Source organism: Mirounga angustirostris, unplaced genomic scaffold (genome assembly GCF_029215605.1).
Source record: "Mirounga angustirostris isolate CCGP_5_RB_7025 unplaced genomic scaffold, mMirAng1.0.hap1 SCAF_3, whole genome shotgun sequence".
In the NCBI taxonomy this organism is placed as follows: Eukaryota; Metazoa; Chordata; class Mammalia; order Carnivora; family Phocidae; genus Mirounga; species Mirounga angustirostris.
This window is the reverse complement of record NW_026991711.1, coordinates 56189583-56209518: the sequence shown is the minus strand read 5'-3', so window position 1 is coordinate 56209518 and position 19936 is coordinate 56189583. Positions and strand designations below refer to the sequence as shown.

At 40.7% G+C, this 19936-nt stretch overlaps 1 protein-coding gene across 6 annotated transcripts in view; it reads right to left on the bottom strand.

Annotated features, from left to right (window-relative positions):
- The window catches only part of LRCH1 (leucine rich repeats and calponin homology domain containing 1), a 191425-nt gene that overhangs the window by 48643 nt on the left and 122846 nt on the right, over window positions 1-19936 (bottom strand). For all 6 annotated transcript variants that reach the window (XM_045869457.3, XM_064586101.1, XM_064586100.1 and 3 more), the window contains 7 exons: window positions 16305-16410; window positions 11901-12037; window positions 11053-11180; window positions 9816-9879; window positions 6812-6917; window positions 4857-4984; window positions 2321-2388 (listed from right to left, as the gene is read on the bottom strand). In XM_045869457.3, coding sequence (XP_045725413.1) covers window positions 2321-2388; window positions 4857-4984; window positions 6812-6917; window positions 9816-9879; window positions 11053-11180; window positions 11901-12037; window positions 16305-16410 — 737 coding nt within the window. The remainder of the gene's footprint in view (window positions 1-2320; window positions 2389-4856; window positions 4985-6811; window positions 6918-9815; window positions 9880-11052; window positions 11181-11900; window positions 12038-16304; window positions 16411-19936) is intronic.

The following is a 19936-nucleotide window of genomic DNA, read 5'->3' as shown; positions in this document are numbered from 1 at the left end:
TGGATTGCCAGAGGGCAGCTGAGGTGGGGCTACTGGGGGAGGGGATAAGTCCAGCTCTGCTATAAAATAGCAGCTCACACAAAGTCTCGATGCCCACGGGTTTGCATCTGCTCCTCTATAAAATCAAGGCAACGGACGGGCTGGGTGGTTCTCACACTGTGCTTTCATGAGCCCCGGGGGCGGGGTGGGGGTGGGGGTTGCACAGGGGTGCCCAGCTGCAGCAGGTCTGCACGACTTCTGGCTCTTCCCGCTCCAGAGCAACCAATGTGGCTCGGTTTTATTGCTTTCATACAATATGGGACTTCACTGGGGGATAGCGGTTCTCAGTGCAGGTTCTTTATGCAGCAAAATCATCTGTGGCACTTAAAATAAAAAATGCCAAGCCAGATACTGGGGCTTGGGCTTTTTATTAAGCTCTACAGGCAAGGTTGAGAACAACAGGTATAAGATTATGAATGGGGTTTCCAAAGCTTTATAGACAGATGGCCCTTGAACGACACAGGCTCAAATTGCACGGGTCCACTTATACACAGGTTTTTTTTGTTTTTTTGTTTTTTTCAACAAATATATTGGAAAATTTTTTAGAGATTTGTAACAATTTGAAAAAATTCACAGATGAACTGCATAGCCTAGAAGTACTGAAAAAGTCAGGGGAAAATCAGTTATTATTGTAAGAATATAGTATATAATACACATACAAAATATGTTAATCGACTGTTTATGTTATTGGTAAGTCTTCTGGTCAACAGTAGGTTATTAGTAGTTAAGTTTGGGGGGATTAAAAATTATAGGCAGATTTTTGACGGCGCCCAACCCCTGCATTGTTCAAGGGTCAGCTATAGTTTAAAAAAACACTCTCCCTGGGCGCCTGGGTGACTCAGATGGTTAAGCGTCTGCCTTCGGCTCAGGTCATGATCTCAGGGTCCTGGGATTGAGTCCCGCATCGGGCTCCCTGCTCCTTGGGAGCCTGCTTCTCCCTCTGCCTCTCTCTCTCTGTCTCTAATGAATAAATAAATAAAATCTTTAAAAAAAAAAACCACTCTCCCTATAAAATCTCTTTCCCCATAATTCTATGATTCTGTAATCAAACTAGTCCTCCTTGACATTACAGAAATATATTCAATGAATAGCTGATAATACTGGACAGTGATTTGAAAGGAACTTAGCAATGTTTTTAAAGGTCAGAAAAGATCTGATCATGGTTACTGCTTTCCACTACAGAACATGAGTCAATGTGTTTCTCTAAATGGAGAAACTTTTTTTATATATATATATTTATTTATTCATTAGCGACAGAGAGAGAGAGAGAGAGAGGTAGAGGGAGAAGCAGGCTCCCAAGGAGCAGGGAGCCCGATTCAGGACTCAATCCCAGGACCCTGAGATCATGACCTGAGCCAAAGGCAGACGCTTAACCATCTGAGCCACCCAGGCGCCCATAAGTGGAGAAACTTTTTAACAATATAGTAAATCCTCACTCAGGGGAAATCCCTCCCAAGGTATGAAGGAAGATCCAGGCCTACATGACAGATCATGGAAAACAAAATCCTGGGAACCAAAAATCTACTGTATGCCACATGGTTCAAGCTCAATTCCCCTGGAAATCATTCATCATCTGATGGATGACTCATGCCCTCCCCTGTAAAGCTGGCCAAGGAAATCCTCAGATGCAATCGAGTTGAAGGGCTATCTCTATCTGATGTGAGATTCCTTGGGTTCAATCCCAGCCCTCTGGGACCTTAGGACAGTCTCTCTGTGCCTCAGTTTTGTCCCATGTGAAACGAGGGATAACAATAGAACTTATCTCATAGGATTGTTGTAAAGATGACATGAGTTACTACCTGTGAAGTATTTAGGACAGTGCCTAGCACATGGCATTTAATAAATGTTATCTATTACAACTGTTAGACATGGGACCAAGACGTGAGAGGCATATGGTTTTCTCAGATCTTGAACCTGAAGACAGTTCAAGGTAAAGCGTGACTGGGACTATATATTGCTCTGGGTCCAGTTGTTGGTTTCTTCAGACAAATGGAAGTAAGCTAGAATCTCCAGTGTAGGAATTTTATCTAATTTCCTGAATCACATTCTATCCACAGCCTCCAGTCAGATAAAACTCTAGGCCAAGGAAGAGGTCTGACCTTGTACTGTGACAATAAGCATCTGACAGAGAAAAACTTGCAACTTATTGATATAACATTAGGCGAGACTATCAGCTTGCCCAAAGAAAAGCAGACCAAAATTCTATCATGACAGGGCTGCCTTCTGCTTGAACCATGAACTTTACAGGATGGTGGCTCATAACCAGGCCCTGGGTACTCACATTCCCTCAGGTTGCCAGTGTGTGTCCTCTTCTATCCGTAACAGTTCTTCACAGTCCTCAGCCCTATCCTGTGGACAGAACACACGGGTCTTCTGAGAGCCACTGGCTATCAACAGTCCACAGTCAAACCCTGCCCTTAGGCCACGTTCACACTAGCATTACTCTCAACAGCCAAAAGGTGGGAACAATCCAAGTGTCCATCTACAGATGAATGGTTAAACAAAATGTGATCTTTACATACAACGGAATGTCACTGAACCTTCAACAGGAAGGAAGTTCTGACACATGCTACAACAGTGAACCTGCAGGGCATTCTGCTCAGGGAAGTCAGTCAGTCACAAGAAGCCAAATACCATAAGATTCCAGCTCTGTGAGCGACCTACAGGAGTCCCTCATAGAGACAGAAAGCAAAATGGTGGCTCCCAGGGGTGAGGGGAGGAGGGAATGGGAAATTAAAGTTGAACGGGTACAGTGTTTCCGTTTGACAAGATGAAGAGTCCTGGAGACAGACGGTGGTGATGCTGGCACAACGTGTGAATGTACTCACCACTGAACTGCACACTTAAATATGACAAAAACGGTAAGTTTTACATTACACGTATTTTACCACAATTAAAAATAAAATTAAATTTAAAAAAAGAACAAAAAAAAAAAAAAAAAAAGACCTGACCCAGGACCACAGTACCTGTTAACTTAAGAATCAGAAATGTAAAGTTCTATTTCTTATTGCCCTCTTAGCACCTCCTCACGTTCAGATTCCTCTGTTAGTTGGGCTCGTCGTTCACATGAGGAAGCGCGTTCTACTGTTTGTGAGAGGAGGCGGGTGTGTGTGTGTGTGTGTGTACGTGTGTGTATCCTTGAGGAAAAAGAAAGTGTAAAATAATGAACACAGAAAATGCCTCCAGTTTCACGCATACCGCACCCAGATCTCACTGAAATGTGCCCCCCCCGCACATGCACCGTTATTTTCCCAGATGAACGTTGTGACGGGCTTAGTTAGCACAGTGCATCCCACTGCTAAGACTTCCATGTGCTTCTTGTCCACTGTCAGCTCTGACACAGAGCCATGCTGCCTTAACTCAGCCTACAGCCAGAAAAGAAGCCACCCCTGAAGGGCAGTACATTCCTCAGGCAAGGAAGGAACAACAGACAGACCCAAGGACTGTCTCAGACCCAGCCCATTCTCCAGATACATCATTGAGAAAAGTCTTCTTCTGAGGAGGTGCCTAGCACTGGATGCCAGCCTCTGGCTTAAAAAACACTCAGACTTTTATCAATTATAGATATAGTGCCTAGTAAAGTAAACACAAAATTATTGTGTCACTATCCAAATAAGAGTGAAATTCATGGGTGAAAATATGCTACCAGAAATGAGCAAGAAGACATGTTCTAATCTCTCTTTGTTGGGTTTCAACTACAGGAGCCAAGGGTATTTCCTTCTAATTTTCAGTTTCATAATAAAAGAATAGCCAATAGTGTAAAACACCACTTTTTTTCCAATATGCAAAACAGGGCTGACCGATTCCTTTTGCTAAGTTACAGGGTTGTACAGTTCATCCTCATTATTTGTGGGTTCCATTTTTATGAATTTACCTACTCACTAAAATTCATTTGTGAATGAATCAATAAATCAATACTCGTGGGGATTCTCCAGAGCGGTGAAAACCTTGAGTCCACAATATGTGTGTGTTCCCAGCTGAGGCTGAACAAAGCAACGCTCTGCCCTCTCATTCGGACCCAGCCCAGCAGCCATCAAAGCACCAACCTCAGGAAATAAGGACGAGCACCTGGAGCTCACACCAGCTCTACCACAGGAAGCCCGGGACCATCATTCTCATGAGCCTCAGTGAAAATGAATTTTATCCAATTATCTTTGTGATTCCTGGGGGCCACAATCTGAGCCAGAAGGACTGGCAGAAACACACCAATCATGTCTCAAAGTGGGGCCTTCACCACGAGCGTTAGCAAAGGGCTAGTTTTTCTCTATTCTTTTTTGCTGCTACTATGATGAAGGTTCAACCTGAAAACACCGTGACTTCATCCAACCTTTCAATACCTCAGTGCAAGGATAAGAGCTCAGGAATAAGTGTCCTCAGAGTGACCTTCCAAGACAGGACATTCATTTCTAGATTTTAAGAGTCTCCACTTTTCTCTTTACACTATGGACATACTCTCAAGAAAAGCATTCACCTAGAATACATGGAAAAGAACGTGAAACGGTCTATTTTAACTTTTAGTGGATGGTGATAGTGATGCTGACATGTCTGTCATGAGGGGTCTGCACTGAGAGGTGGAAAGCTAAGTAATCACTGAATATAAAGGAAATCACACACATGTACAGCAGACACACAGAGAGGTATGACAGGGACCAGCTCCTACCTTCAGAAAATAGACACCCAAGCTTTAAGAAGGTATAGAAACCGGAGGAAACTGGCAGTAAGCTGACATTTAGGTGATGGATTGGTAACCTTGAACTTAAATTCTAAGGCACCAAACAGAAGAAAATTTTTTAAAAATCAGCAGATCCTCAACTTGCCTTAATATAGGTTATAAATTCTGAACGGAGAACATCTGTTCCATCAGTAAATTGGTCTCTTTCTTCTCCTGAGTTGTCATTGTCACCCAAAAGGGAAGGCTCTGGTTGAAATTCCTGATGAGAGTCCCCTATTAGGAAAATGTAGAGAAAGACAAAAAGATGGTTTCATGAAGAGATGAGCAAAGCACAGACGGCCCTCAAATACCACTGGACTATTTTCAGTCACTGCTCCTGCCTCTTCTGGAGGTCTATGAATGACCCAACTTTTCTCTTCCCTGAAAAGTGGGATGAAAAGATTAATAAAGGAGGAAAAACAGAAAAAGAAATAGAAAGCCCCCCACCGCCATGGTGAACTGGAAAGTGAAGGCCTCTTTATGGCTTCATCCCTTAACAAAGAAATGAAATCTCCTATAACTTTTTTAAGAAACAGAGGAAAGCACGTTTGAAAGAGGCAAAAGGAACACCAAGCAGATCTCTTCTCCATGATCTGCAAACTGAAAAGAACCAAGGAGGGCCACCTTTAAGGACTCCTATCCAGCAGAATACTCACTTCTAGAACAGAGAGGAAAAAACTCACCGGTGACAAATTATGTAATTCTTTTATTTTAAAAATTTGCCTAAGACACTACCTCCTATACTGTATAATGTCACACAGCTTATCTAAGCTAATAAAATGGCCGTTTTATTTTTGCATAGAGTATACAGTGATTTTTTTTTTGGACAATGTATGGTTCCAGTCATAACCTCACATACATGTAAATGCTGAATTTAAAAACCTGAAGGTAAAAAGTGAAAGCAAACACTAGACATTGAGTTGGTTCACACAGCTCTCCCATCACTAATGTGAGCATTTTTAAACTATTAGGGAGATAATCTGTATATTAACCTAGTTCTACACTGTTCATATATCATGAAATCATCTCTGCCACAAATCATTAAACACAAATCATTCACACTAAATGAAATCATCTCTGCCACAAATCATTAAATTTTAGTATTTTCTTTAAAAATCATTGAATAAACAGGAGCAGTAAAAAAAAAAAAAATACTGCCCTAATGTAATCAAATGAGGGCTTCTCACTAAGACATGAAATATATTGCTAGGATTTTCAAGGTATATAGGACATAGAGTACTTAGTGATCACTTGGTGACTGTTAGAGAACCACAGAATTTGAGAGCTACTGAAGACCTTACATATTACCTAATCTAATCACCTCACTTACAGGTGAGAAAATTAAGGTCAACCGTCTTGTCCAAAGTCAAGTGGATTCCTGGGCACACATCTCAACTACATTTCCCATCTTCACACGTGACCATGTATCCAAGCCTACCTTATAAGCGATGGGCACTCCTAGGCTCAGTTCACTAAAAACCTCCTGTGAGCAAGCCTCCATGCTTGGCCGGCTTCTGCCGTAAAACAGGACTTGGGAACTTTGGAAATCTTGTGTTAAAGATGGTGGAGTCACAGCATGAAAGCAGCTTAGGCCTTCGAATCACTGCTTGGAGGGGAGCTGCCTGTCAATCATGAACTCCCATGCAGACTTGATCTGGACTATGTTAAGCCAATGAGATCCGGGGTTTTATGTGCCCCAATAACTGGTGTTGCCTAATGTATCTATACATCAATATTTGCTTTCCAAGGATGGATTTACAGGCTGGCATACAAATCTTCAAAATGAGAACCACTCTACTACTCACTAGCTGTGTGATCACTGGCAAGTTACTTAAACTCCTTGAGCCTTGGTTTACTCACCTGTAAAATGGAGATGATTAGAATATCCATCTCAGAGTTCTGAACTTTAAATGAGATCACCTTCACAGATTAGCACAGAGCCTGGTGCACAGGAAATGCTCAATAAACTTTCGCTATTACCAAGGCCCTATTTGTGTCCATTGTAAACACAATATTTGAAACTTAAAACAAGCACGTTCTCCCCATCTTTCATTCTCACACCTTTAACTGGGCTAAGGCGATGGCAGGAGTCCTCCTTGACGATCTGTTCTTCTTCCATGATGTTCGACATCGGCACATTGAGGCTAACAGCGTCTTCATCAGAAGGCTGAAAAGAAACAGTGCACTGCTTCATTCGCGGGACAAGCATTATCGATGTAGATTAAGAGAAAGCTACGTGATAAAAAAAATACTGCTAATTCTCAAAAACATAATATTGAGTAAAAGGAACGAGATACAAAGAACAATTCCACTTACATAAGTTCAAAAACCGGCAAAACTAATCTGTGGTATTTGGCGTCAGGACAGTGACTACTCTTGGCTTGGAGGCTGGATGTGTGAGTGGGCTTTCTGGGGTGCTCGTAAAGCTCTGTTTCTTGTACTGGCCATTGGCAATGTGGGTGTGTTCCACTTTGTCAAAATTCACTGAGCTAACACTCAAGTGTTTCTCTGTACATATGTTTTGAGCTGAAATTTTGTCAGGTACCTGATGGCATTTCCAACCTAAGAGCAACAGTCAAAGCACTAAGAAGGACTATGTTATACCTGACGGAACAAAGGAGTAACTAAATATACAATCACACTAGCCCTGAGACTGACTGATCAATCCTTGTCACAGTAACGGTACTCTGAGACCTGACGACAACACCAATTTCCCAAAACTACATTAAGGTTTCATGGGGCTAGTCACCAAAAGCAGGCAGTATCTGTGACAATATCTCATTTATTCATAGTGCATCTTATGTGCAACATGAAGCTCCGGTTTATTTCCCTGTGTGAGACTGAGGAATCTATAGGCATTTCGGTTGCATCAAATACATAAAAGTGCTGAATGACCGTAGTGCTTAAAAGGACATGTGTTCTGTGCAATTTTCAGAATAAGGCTTCGATTTGGTAATCAAAGTCAGTTGTCTCTGGGGGGCTTGTTTCCCACACTAGCTAATGAAGTTTATTCAGACAATCTACGATTCTCTGACTGATGAAATATGGAGCCTCATTTACTTTTCTATGTCTCCATTTTCGTGTGGCTATTTAGTGAAGAGCTTTCCAAATCACAGGGATCATGAACCTCCACAGAACACATCTCAGCGACTCCTGGGCTGCTCCTAAATTCCTGAAGCCGTGACTTTCAGAGTTCAGTGTTCATTTACCTTTGGACACGTGCACAAATTGTTTAGAAACTGACACAAAACAAGTGTGCATTTCATCCATTCAACAGATACTCATTCGGATTCGGCCGCCAATTTTTTTTTGCATGTTTATCTTGACAAAAATATGTTTTAAACTTCTTAGAGACAAATGCTAAATCAATCAGACAAGGGCAACAGCCAAAGAAAGGGAATGAGATGTGCTTTCTGAATGCCACAATGAAACAGAAGTGGGGAGCAAGAGAAACTGACCATAGATGGTAACGAATTTGCCAGACAAAGTGAAAATAGAAAGCTACACTGGATAACTCAAGGCCCTTTTCCTTCTAAAACACAAATTGCTTGGAGGTGTTCTCAGGTAACGAGGCTACAATGTGAGACCAAAAAAAGGCCAAAGGGAAGAAGCATGCACTGATTCTGTCGAATATAACCCTTTTTCTAGTCCTTCCTGCCACCTTCCTCCCATCTTAAAAACTTAGCAAAATTCCAAAGATATGCATCTAGTTAAAAGGGAGGAAATAAACCCTTGGCCTCCTTTTGGAATGGTATTAGCATGCTACTTGTATTAAGTGAGAACAAAAGGATAATGAAGTTCTTTGTGTGATGTTTTATTAATGAACTTAATTATCCTTAAAAAACAGATAAAGGATAAAGCAGAGTCTGTTTTAATTTCATAGAAAATAAGCTTAGGGTGAGTAATTTCTGAAATAATGGGACATTTCAGGGGACTTAGGAGTTTTAATAAAGCTAAGGGGGCTGAATTAAATACAACTTATAAAGCAATGTGTTGAGTATTTTCTCCCCCAGGGAGCTACAGTAAACTATTCATGTGGCTTCATGAGAGTAATTTTCTTTTATTGAAATTGGCCTTCTCTTTCTGCCTACAAACTCCTTTTGAAATGTTCTGTATTAGAAAGATTTTAAGGTATCCTAACTTTTTAATACATTGCTTTATAAAGCATTTCGTAGGAAATAAATGCAAATATCTTAGCTACATATTAACCCTCAAAGACCTGAAGAGAACAGGGAAAAGGCATCTTTCTTGGAGTCACACACCGTACAAATGTGAACTCCTTAATTGGGGTAATTGACTTATTAATTACATCTTCAAAGAGTAGTATAATGTTTCAAAACTCAATACTTACAAAAACTCAATAAATTTCCTTAGAAGAGAAGACCTGATGATTCATCTATCCCTTACCCCAGCTATCCCTTCCAGCTCCCCTGCTCAAGAAACCCCATTTAATAGTATAGTAGTGAAAGGTTTTGGGGACTGTAACTATAAGTGACATAAATATACTAAATGAGCTATTTATAACCACTTCAGGAAGCTCTAGTGTGGGAGGCCTCTTAGCTTACAAATAACCCAAATTTATCCAGTTGTCTGAAAAGAACACAATCGAAGAGTTTCAGGAAAACAAATACTGCTATAAAAATTATGGCTACTTAAAATGGCATTTCCTGTGGGTAAACTGCTAAAATGCAATGCACATTTGCGTCCTGAACATTTATGCATGCGAATAACTTTTTTCCTAAATTATTCTGTCACTTAGAAACAAACACATTTATAGAAATGCCTCATGGGCACCTGCACACCACTCTTCGTCATTTCATATTTATGAAACATTCAAGAATATTCTAGGTAACGTGAGGAGTGTGGTGGAAGGGGAATAGGGATGTTTACAAAATATTAAATATGCAGCAAAAGCTAAAAACTTGGAGGATTTCAAATTGCTTTCACGAACATAATCACACATTCTCACACAGATGCATTAATGCCCTTTACCACAGAGGAGTTCAGGAATGCAGGCAGATATATCTAGCACAGAAAGAAAAAAAAAACTAATCACAAACTTTACCTCTGTGGCAGATAAACGTTTATCTCCATTATCACTTCCGACACCCGAATCAGAATCCTTCTTGCTGGGATAGATGCCAACAGTACGGAATCCATTTAGAAAAAATTGAAATCACAAAGTTCACAACAAGATACATCAATTTCGAATAATGACTTTTGCTATACAAATTTTATTATTACCATAAGGCAACAAATCAGCCCAAAATTAAAGGAGGTGGAGACAAGGGCCTAATAATCAGATATTCTTTCTAAACAGAGGACAAGATAAATTCTTTGTGTTCAGGGTTACTCTAACCAAGTAGCCTGTTCTTTGAAACAGTTAACAATTTTCTTATCTTATGGATTCTAGTGTCTAAAAAACCAAAAACTGCCTAATTGCTTTTACCTTTTCTAAGAGGCTTTTACTCTTATGTGGTTACTCTCAGTAATTCTGTAAGCTTTTATCCAGTGACTAAACAAATTTGATGTTTATAAAAATAAAATAATGAATACATATTTTAAGTATTATATAAAAGGTACCATTAGAGTAGGCTGAGATTTTAAGTCACCATGTTTTTTAGTAAAAAGTGAAGCAAAGGTCTCTGCAGTGAAGACCCCTCAAAACAATCTGTGTTCAGTGGGGAATTTTGTTCTTTGAAAATTCAAGGCCCAATTTATGCCACAGAAAGGCCAAGGGCATGTGAAAGGATTCTAACACTTCCAAAAAGGAAATGGCACAAACTATGCACGCTGCATTTTTAAGACAATTACAAAACAAAACCTGCAGTTTTTCTTAACAATGTTCTGGAGGCAGATTAAAAATTAATAATTAAAAAGACATGCCTGAGATTGATACGGTTGTTTTAATTTAATTTAATTTAATTAATTTTAATTTAATTGACTTATTTCTGATAAGTAAAAAATACCTATATTTATATTATAGATGGCATTTATAAGGATATATATATATGCATATAACATACATGTATGTACGTATACATATCCACATGCACACACAGCACACACAGTACCCAGGAAAGACTGATTATTGACTAGAATAGGGAAGATAAGATTTGCAAGATGCCAAAAGGTTATCAACAGCACCTATTTTCTCTCTCTTATTCCAAAATGCTGAAACACTTGAGGTATAAATCTGCATTGGTTAAGTGAGGCAAAGGGATTTTTGGAGTTACCTACCTGGAGGCCCCAGCCTCAGCAAATTCTAAACCGGGGCTTTGAGTGACTTCAGTCACACTCACCTATCTTCCACGTGCTGGTGGAAATGTGGCCTCTCCATCGTGTGGAGATCAAGGGAGTCAGCTGTCTTAATCTGACATGCTTGTATGCTCAGATACTTGAATATGTGCACTTTGCCCTTTGTGCAAATCTATGGAGAAATTAATAATACATATTTGGTTTTCAATGACAAAACAAAATGTAAACACTTGACATGGAGGCTCTGTATATTTAATTTTTGCATTTTCATTTTAAGTAACACTTCAAAAATACACGCCAAATTTGACCTCTCCAAAACACATGAGAATTTAGGCAATCATTTCTTCCAAATTCTACTTTGAATAGAAAACCATCCTAACAGAAATGTGTCTAAGTCTAAATAGTGTAAAAAAGTAGAGAAGTCAGATACCTGACATGGTAACTTTCCAATTCTAGAAGGATTGATTTTGTTCCCACACAATTTAACAGCTGAACTTGTAACTTATCTCTAAATAACCAACAATCATATGTGAAAATGTTTAAACTCCATTTCTCAGCTCACATGAAAGTACGGAATATATTACTCCTTTGATAAGCCGTACACTCCATGAAGGCGTTTCCAATGTGTGTACAAATGCTAACCTAATCAAACATATAATCCTAGGATTAGAGTGATCAAGACAGTGAGTGGAACGCTGGTGAACGGACTGGACGTGGCAGAAGACAACTGATGGTAGTCGGATTCACCCAAGGTTTCATCTTTCGGAGATTGTGATCATGTCTAAAACAATATTAATTCAGCAGAATATCAAAGGCCCAGCTCTGCTGAGAGTTTCCCATGCAGGACTGATAGCACATCCCATGGTGAAAGAGCTTCGCTGCCATCCCTCACCTGTGCCGGAGGAGACTGCAAAGGGTTGTTCTCAAGTAGTAATACTTGCAGCTGTTTCATCTGTCTAAAACAAATGGGAATCACGAGCACTTTATTGCAGGAAAAGTCAAACTTTACCAAGGGAAGATCTACTAGTTCTAAAGAACAGGGGGGGAAAAAAAAAAAGAAAAAGAACAAATTCAGAAAGCAATAAGATTAAATGGCTAAACATTCAAACACTAATTCTCTGCTTACCAGGAAAAATATCAGCATAATCAAAGCAAGGTATGCCTCAGGAATATGTGGTATGCGTATAAAATATTTTACTAAAGGGGAGGGGGAGATCTTTCATGGAGAGCGCAATAATTTTAAATTGTTGTTAGTTCTGGTAAGAGCTAGAAACACACTTGACATTTACAGTATCTGTTGTTTAGAAAAGCCTTTCTTCCAGCAAAACGATTACATAAGCCATACCACACAGGGTTAGGTTTCATAGGACATGTTTATGTTTTAACTTCAATTGTGAGCTTATGAACAATGTGCTAATCATAAAATATTCTTATCTAGTCAACGTATCTGGGCTGGCATAATCTCAGAACTAGTTACAAGAAATTATGTTCATGGTTTTTTAATTCCACTTTTTAAAAACTAAATGCTATCTAATTCAGAATTTTGCAGTGGACCCTGTAATCCTGATTTGATGAGGCTCAATTCTACTGCTTTTAAAAAAGTCTTCTGTAGCTCCACAAACAAGACAGAACATTATATTTAGCTTAAAATCCCCACCCAGTGGCATAGTAAACGCTCAGTAATTTCAAGCACTCCAACTGACACTGGCAGCTACAAGGAACGAAGTCAAATATATTCCATAGAGCAAAGAGGCTGAGGGACACCAGACATGTAGAGGGACACGGGGCAAACCGGCAAACTGCTAAGATCTCTGCGTGAGACACTCTGGCGGGTTCATGTCAGAAGGGGCCTCATCATGTTTATTACAGGACTTGGTAAGGGGTGAAATACAGTGCTTTCAAAGACGCAAGAAGTTCCAAAGTGGAGGATAGGCAGGCACTATATAAAGTGACCTGCAGTGAGAATTAACCCAATTCCTTCTCCCCCCCTAGTATGCCCTAGGGTTTTCACCTGACTCAGCTATGCTACTTCAAGTTCCACAAATAAAGATGCTCTTAGCAACCAGTATCTCTTCTCCTATTCACCTGGCTCTGGGCCTCTGGGTGTGTAAGGGACTTTCCTTCTTTCATGCTTTAGTGAATTACGTTGTATTTAAAAAATAGAGTCAAGTTGACTCAAGTGCTAGAAGAAAAGCAGAAGAGCATCCAACTCCGCAGGTCCCAAGCTCAGCTCTCTGGGTCAATTGCCCTGAGTAATTTGCTGCCCAAACCCAGTCCCCAACCCCTACCCCCAACAGCGGGGTGAATGATTTGCCTCACACCCTACTCATCCTGGAGGTTGCCTTGATGATGCCTTGCTGTGAGCAGCAGAAGGTGAAGGAGAGAGGGAGGAAAAGAACCTGGAGGACAGCAAAACAAGAAAATCAAAGGAAAAGGGAAAGTAAGATCCCTTTCACTTCGTAGTTTATTTCTAAAACAGGGCTAAGGCTTAGAGGGATTTATATACGAGACAAATATCTCCTTGCTGTAACCCTTAGTGATATTAATCCATCTCTGAGACTGTTAATTTTACTCACTAAACTTAGGTTGGCAAATTAGTGGCAAAATCTAACTGGAGTCTGGATCTTCAGCAAGTCTTTGCCGCTGAAAGTGAAGACTTTTAAGCAAGACTGAGGGCCAAGTTCCTGGCAGCCGTAGCAGGAAGGGGAGAAGAGGCAACTTAAATAAATAAGGTAAATAAAGTAAGAATGATTTTTATAATGACTGTTCCTGTTAACTGCAGTTTGGAACACAACTACCATCTTAGTTTAGGAAAACAAGAGCCTGGCAGTTTCCTAACAAGAAAATGGGGGTGGGGGTGAGGGGTGATGATAACTCCAGCCCAGAAATGGTCAAAAGAAACCGGGCAGGAAAAGGGAGGAAGAAAAAAAAAATCCCAAGGAATCTTCTGTTGCAAAGAAGGTCAATGACTGGCTCCTTTAATCTTAACTCTGTCCATTCTGGTCCTAGAAAAAACAAAATATGGTCTCCTCATTGCAGTATTTGTAGAAAAAGCACCACAAAATTGATATGGGTAATTAGGCCACAGACTTGTTTTCCCTCCTCAGATTGAAAGCATACGGGGAGGGGTACTCACAGAGGAAAAACAAGTCAATATGGAAAATCTTTAAATTCACTGCCTGAAAGCACTATCAATGCTCTTTTGTTAATAGAGTTCTCCAGAGTGAAGCAAAAAAGAAACTTGATATTCAGGAAGTTATAAAAAAAAAAAGGAAAAAAAAGATTTTTCCAGTAAACTGAAGTTTTAGCTTTGAATATATTTTAAAATATTAAACCTGAGAAAACACAATTATGAAAAGGATAGAAATGTATAACTGATCTTTTCAAGGGAAAGGAATGCTCTTAAGGTAAGAGCATAGAGAGTGCTGAGAGAAAGAAAAACCTTGGTTTGCAGACACACTGTTTACACGTTTCTAGACTATTACAGGCAACCGTGAAATGACTCTCTTACATTTTTCTTTTGAAAATGAGAGTCTGATGTTCTGTAATGATTTTTCAATGATTAGCATGAGAGCTACATTTAGAGGCCAGTTTTCTTTAATGCCACAAAAGGTTAAATGCTTAGAAATGTGCTGTTGGTAAGAGTGTTTCCCCTCTGCACTTGCTCCAACCAAGAAAAACAATTTCATCCATTCAAAATGGATTAGACAATGACAGAATGAAAAATATCATGTTTTCATACCAAGTTATCTCAAGCAATAAAGTAGTACATCCTTGCGCTGAGACAGTTTCTAATTCTACTTCTTTAAAATGCTGGTCAGTGCAAGAAAGGTGACAGATGGCAGGTAGGCATTCAAACCTCCCATCTATAAAGCACATTGCATTTTATAAAGTTCTTTCCCTTCCATGAGCTTCATCTGCCTGCCTTCAAACCAAAGATCAAGATGCAGGAACTGAATAATAAAAATCAGGCAGTTCTCAACTAGCTGCAGTTGTGTCAGATTAACCAAATGCTTTTGTTTTTGTTTCCAAATATATGCTTTTGCTTTGAGGTATATTTTTAATTATGTATTTGAAATCCAGTATGCCTCATGGCCTTAAATGAAACTGATGGAAATCAATGCGATCTTTGAAAACCAGAGTACGTTTTGGGGGAAGCATTCAGTATTCTGCTCATCAGCTCATTCTGATTCAAGTCCAAATAACAATCCCAAAATAGGAAATTCAGATCCACCATTATCTACAAAGCTGCTTATCAAAGTTCTTAATGGTGCACACTTTCTGAAGAAATGTATCTTTTTATTTGAACTCAAGAGTCGATGTCTCAGAGGGACATACTGTAGAAGCTCACAGGTGCAGGGAAGGGTCTGCCTGAGTCTGGCTCCTGAGCAGGGATGTCTGAGAGGGCAACCAGTCTCAGCGCTGAGGTTCTGGAGGATCCTTGCTTCTGGCCTTTGGGAGACTCACCAAAACTACCAGTGACATTAGTCCAAGTACCACCTCAGCAGGGGTAGAATCCTCACCTGAAGCATGTATTATAGACACGAGGGGTGGTTCCCAACTAGGGCGACCAGATGCTCAAAGCCAGAAATCTTAACAGCTGGATCTATAACACCAAGCACATCGCCTAAAGTGTTGGCTCGACATTCCAAAACATCACACATACACACCAAAAACAACTCATGTTGCCTCCTGTTACGAGCTGAATCGTGTGTCCCCAAATTTCCTATGTTGGAGTCCTAACTCCCGGTACCTCAGAATGTGACTGTATCTGGAGATAAGGCCTTTAAAGGGGTCATTAAGTTAACATGAGGTCATTTGAGTGGGCCCTAGCCCAATATGACTGGTGTCCTTATAAGAAGAGATTAGGACAGAGACACAGAAGGAGGATGATGTGAGGACACAGGGAGAAGAGAGCCATCTGTATGCCGAGGACCAAAGCCTCAGAAGACACCTTGATCTTAGACTTCCTGCCTCCAGAATTGTGAGAAAATAAATTTCTGTGGTTTAAGTCACTCAATCTGTAATACTCTGTTACGTGAGCCTGAGCAAACTAACATACACACAGCCTCATATGGGGGAATGGCTGCATTGCTGTACTCCTCGAGACAAATTAAAAGCTGAATATTAACTTTTCTGGTATCTGCATGTGAAATTCATATAATTCATATTCATATAATTAATTAATAATTAATATCATTAGGCATACCCAAACATGACTAGACAAACTACCTTCTTCACATAAGTAAACAAACAAACAAAAAGAATAAACATCTCCTGCTTTATTCTTTTTTACCTTGTGGTAAAACTTTAAGGTAATTTCTTCTGACATTCAGTTCCCGTAGAGATTTCAACTGACCTATCTGCTGGGGCAAGGCCGTGATCTCGTTGCAGCTGACATCCTGCATCAAAGGCAAAGGCAGAAAGGATAAACACCCTTTTCCAGGAAATCAAGCATTTCATGTGAAACCTTCTTAAGGAATTTAAATATGAGGACAACTACTCAAGTACATTTTTATCTTGGTCTGTACATCCCCGGCCAAGTAAGGCTTAGCACAGAGAAGAAAAAGAAAGTGCACCATTTTGAACATCCCTTGAGGAGGAAAAAAAAGAAGAAAGGAAGGATGTCTGGAGCATTCGGGGGCTACTTTGAGGGCCTCGCGCCTGCTGCGTTCATGTGCTTCAATCTCGTAATTCTCGAACCCATGAGACAGTATTCACAGCTTAATTTTTACAGTCAGAAAAACGAGGCTCAGGGAGGTTACGTCAGGCGTCCAAGGCAGTTAACACTTGGAACGAACGCCCACCCAGTCAGGCCACTATCCCACAGTGCCTTGAAATAGAAGGTTACATATCCTACTTACCAAACACATTTTACAGTGAGAACCTACGACTATTAATGCATCTTTTGGATGCACAATTTATGTAAGATGGAGTTCTTACTGGAAGGCTGCGAATATTGTGGGCCTAAACACCTTTAAGTACATTTTATAAGCAAGACTGTGGGGCATGTGGATGATGTCTTTTTTTGCACTGAAACACTGATATCCCATTAACCGTTGATTGGAACCACCTTTTGACACATGCAAAATGAAAGCTGTGACATTTACAATGTTATTATACTCTCCCCCATCCCACTCTTCCTCCTTCTCTGGAAGCTCTGCTCTGCTCTCACCCCCCACCCCAGCTACTCTCTAGTCCAGAGCAGCATTCTCTCTCATGAGACACTATAATGGTCTCCTTGATTGGTTCCTTAGATGGGTCTGCTTCCCAGATCCATCATTCACAGAGCTGCCAGAGTGTGCATTTCACCATGTCAGTTACCAGCTTAGATATTTGCAACAGCTCCTGGGAAACCCATGGGGTAAAGGTTCCAACTCTGGGGCAGGGCCCAGAAGCCACACACAGTTCAGTTCTGCTTCTCTAGCACCATCTCTCTGAAAGCCCTCCCTTGCGTCCTCAAGCCATGTCATTACCGACTGCTGTCACCAGCGTGTGCCAAGGTGTTTCATGGTCCCAAACCTGTTCAGGCTCCTCCCTGTCTGGTATGCCATTCCCCAATATTGTCCTCTTGTCCCACCTACCTCTTTCAAGATTTAATTCAAGGCTCGCTCCTCTCTGAAACTTCGTGGAGGTTTCTCCCATTTATCGCCCTCTGAACTAACACCCAGGGAGAATGACCACTTTTCCCTCTGTGGCCCTATGCATAAACTATTACAGTATTCATATGCTCACACATTTGCCTTCTCTTATGAGCCTGTGAGCTCCCAGATGGAAGATACCGGGTCTTATCCACTCCATCTTCCTGGTGCCGAGCAGAATGCCAGGTATGAAGTAAGAGATCAATAAATATTGGATGCGGGCGCCTGGGTGGCTCAGTTGGTTAAACGACTGCCTTCAGCTCAGGTCATGATCCTGGAGTCCCTGGATTGAGTCCCGCATCGGGCTCCCTGCTCAGTGAGGAGCCTGCTTTTCCCTCTGACCCTCCCCCTTCTCATGTGCTCTCTCTCATTCTCTCTCTCTCAAATAAATAAATAAAATCTTTAAAAAATAAATAAATAAATATTGGATGAAATTTCTGAAGTCCATTCATGTTGACACTCTGATTCTGCCTCACAGCTGGAACCCCAGGATGCTCCAACATACACACCAATCCCTGGCAGGTCTTGCTTGAAATGGCAGAATCACAGATATACTTGGGCTAAGTTTGATCCCGATGAGATTGAGTCTTTAAATTCCCCACATCACTTGTGAACCTGCAAAAATTCCCCCTTTCACAAGGCAGCAGAGGAGTTTCACATTCACTCAGATGAGAACTCACCGTTGACCCATCCCCAGCAACCCCAGGGCTCGTGTAAGAGCAGGACTATGCAGAACGCAGGGGATCACTGCCCTCTAATCTCTTCTCATCTAAAAATCCTCAGGTGACCCACCAATCTGGCAAGGTTACAAGGCTGCTAAATAGTATCACTTGCCAAAGAGGAATAAAATCACTCCTGCTAAAGGGAATGGAGCAGCCCTCTGTAGAGGCTGTAGATTGCACAACAGTGCAATCAGCCGTGGTACCGCTCGGTGCTCTGCATCAGACTGAGGTGAGGTGGCGTGTGACAGGGCTCACAACACTAGGTGTTCAAGGGCATCACCCCCAGGCTGGCTGTTGATGCATCACTCCTGGCCCAGAAAAGCCACATAAAATTCCATGAAAAACATCCCTAGTGTTTAAAAACAAAAATAAAAACCCACAAGTATATCTTCAGAGAAATAAAAGTTGGAGGAAGTAATTATAGAATTAAAAGGTCCAGAGATTTGTTCAGTCACTTTGAGCCCCTCACTGAGTCAGTAAACAATTCTGCCTCTCAGCATATACTTCCATATATGAGAAATAAAAAGGGAAATGCTACCTTTTCCCAATTACTATGGCATCTGATCAGTCACAGATATCAACAACCAAATCCTTTCAATGAAATCTGTCTTTCTTCGCCTCAACCAAGTCACAAATAAGCAAGAGGTACCATTCCATTCTCTTTTAGAAGAGCCCTCACATAAAGTGTATGCATGTAAGCCCCAGAAATATATGAGATTAAACCATTCTATTGGGCTCACAGACAGGCACAGTCATGCTGGTGATGGTTAGCAGGAGGGAAGGGGGCATGGGGGAAGAAATAGTGGGAATTTTCCGTCTCTAGAGAGAAGTTATGTTACTGACATCTATAGTAAGTTTTTATAAGTCTGTGAGCGACCGCATGAGAAAAGACCCTTTTTGCAGTTTAGGGGAATCAAATTTTTGATATGAAACTGACAATTTTCAGAAGTTTCAAGGACAGAATTCTTTTAAAAATCATTCTTTTCTTTTATGATTTATTTTGAGAGAGGGGAGGGGCAGAGGGAAAGAGAGTCCCAAGCAGACCCCTGTTGAGCATGGAGCCTGATACGGGGCTCGATCCCAAGACCCAGAGACCACGACCCGAGCCTAAACCAAGAGTCGGATACTCAACCAACTGACCCACGCAGGCGCCCTCCAAAAATCACTCTTTAAAAAAAAAAAAGAGGGGAGAGAGGGAAAGAGAGATAACATATATTTGGGCAGCTTATTCACAGCATAAAGTCTCATTCAGTCTTATCCTATTTCTTTGAGGGAACTATATTCACCTTGCATTCTGTTGATTACCCTCTGGTTAGCCGGAAAGGGTATGCCTGGTTCCCTATATATATGGGATTTATTTTTTCCTAACATATATTTCTAACATAATGGCTTTATCAAGGAAAATCAACTCCCTTCAGCTGTATTTAAGTGCTTATTTACCAGTAAGGAAAGCGGTTACCCAATTGACACTTAAAAAAACAAAACAAAACATAATGATAAAGAGTTTTTCCTTCTGACCTACACGACAGGACATCTGTAGACAATTAGAAACACAAAGTCCAATT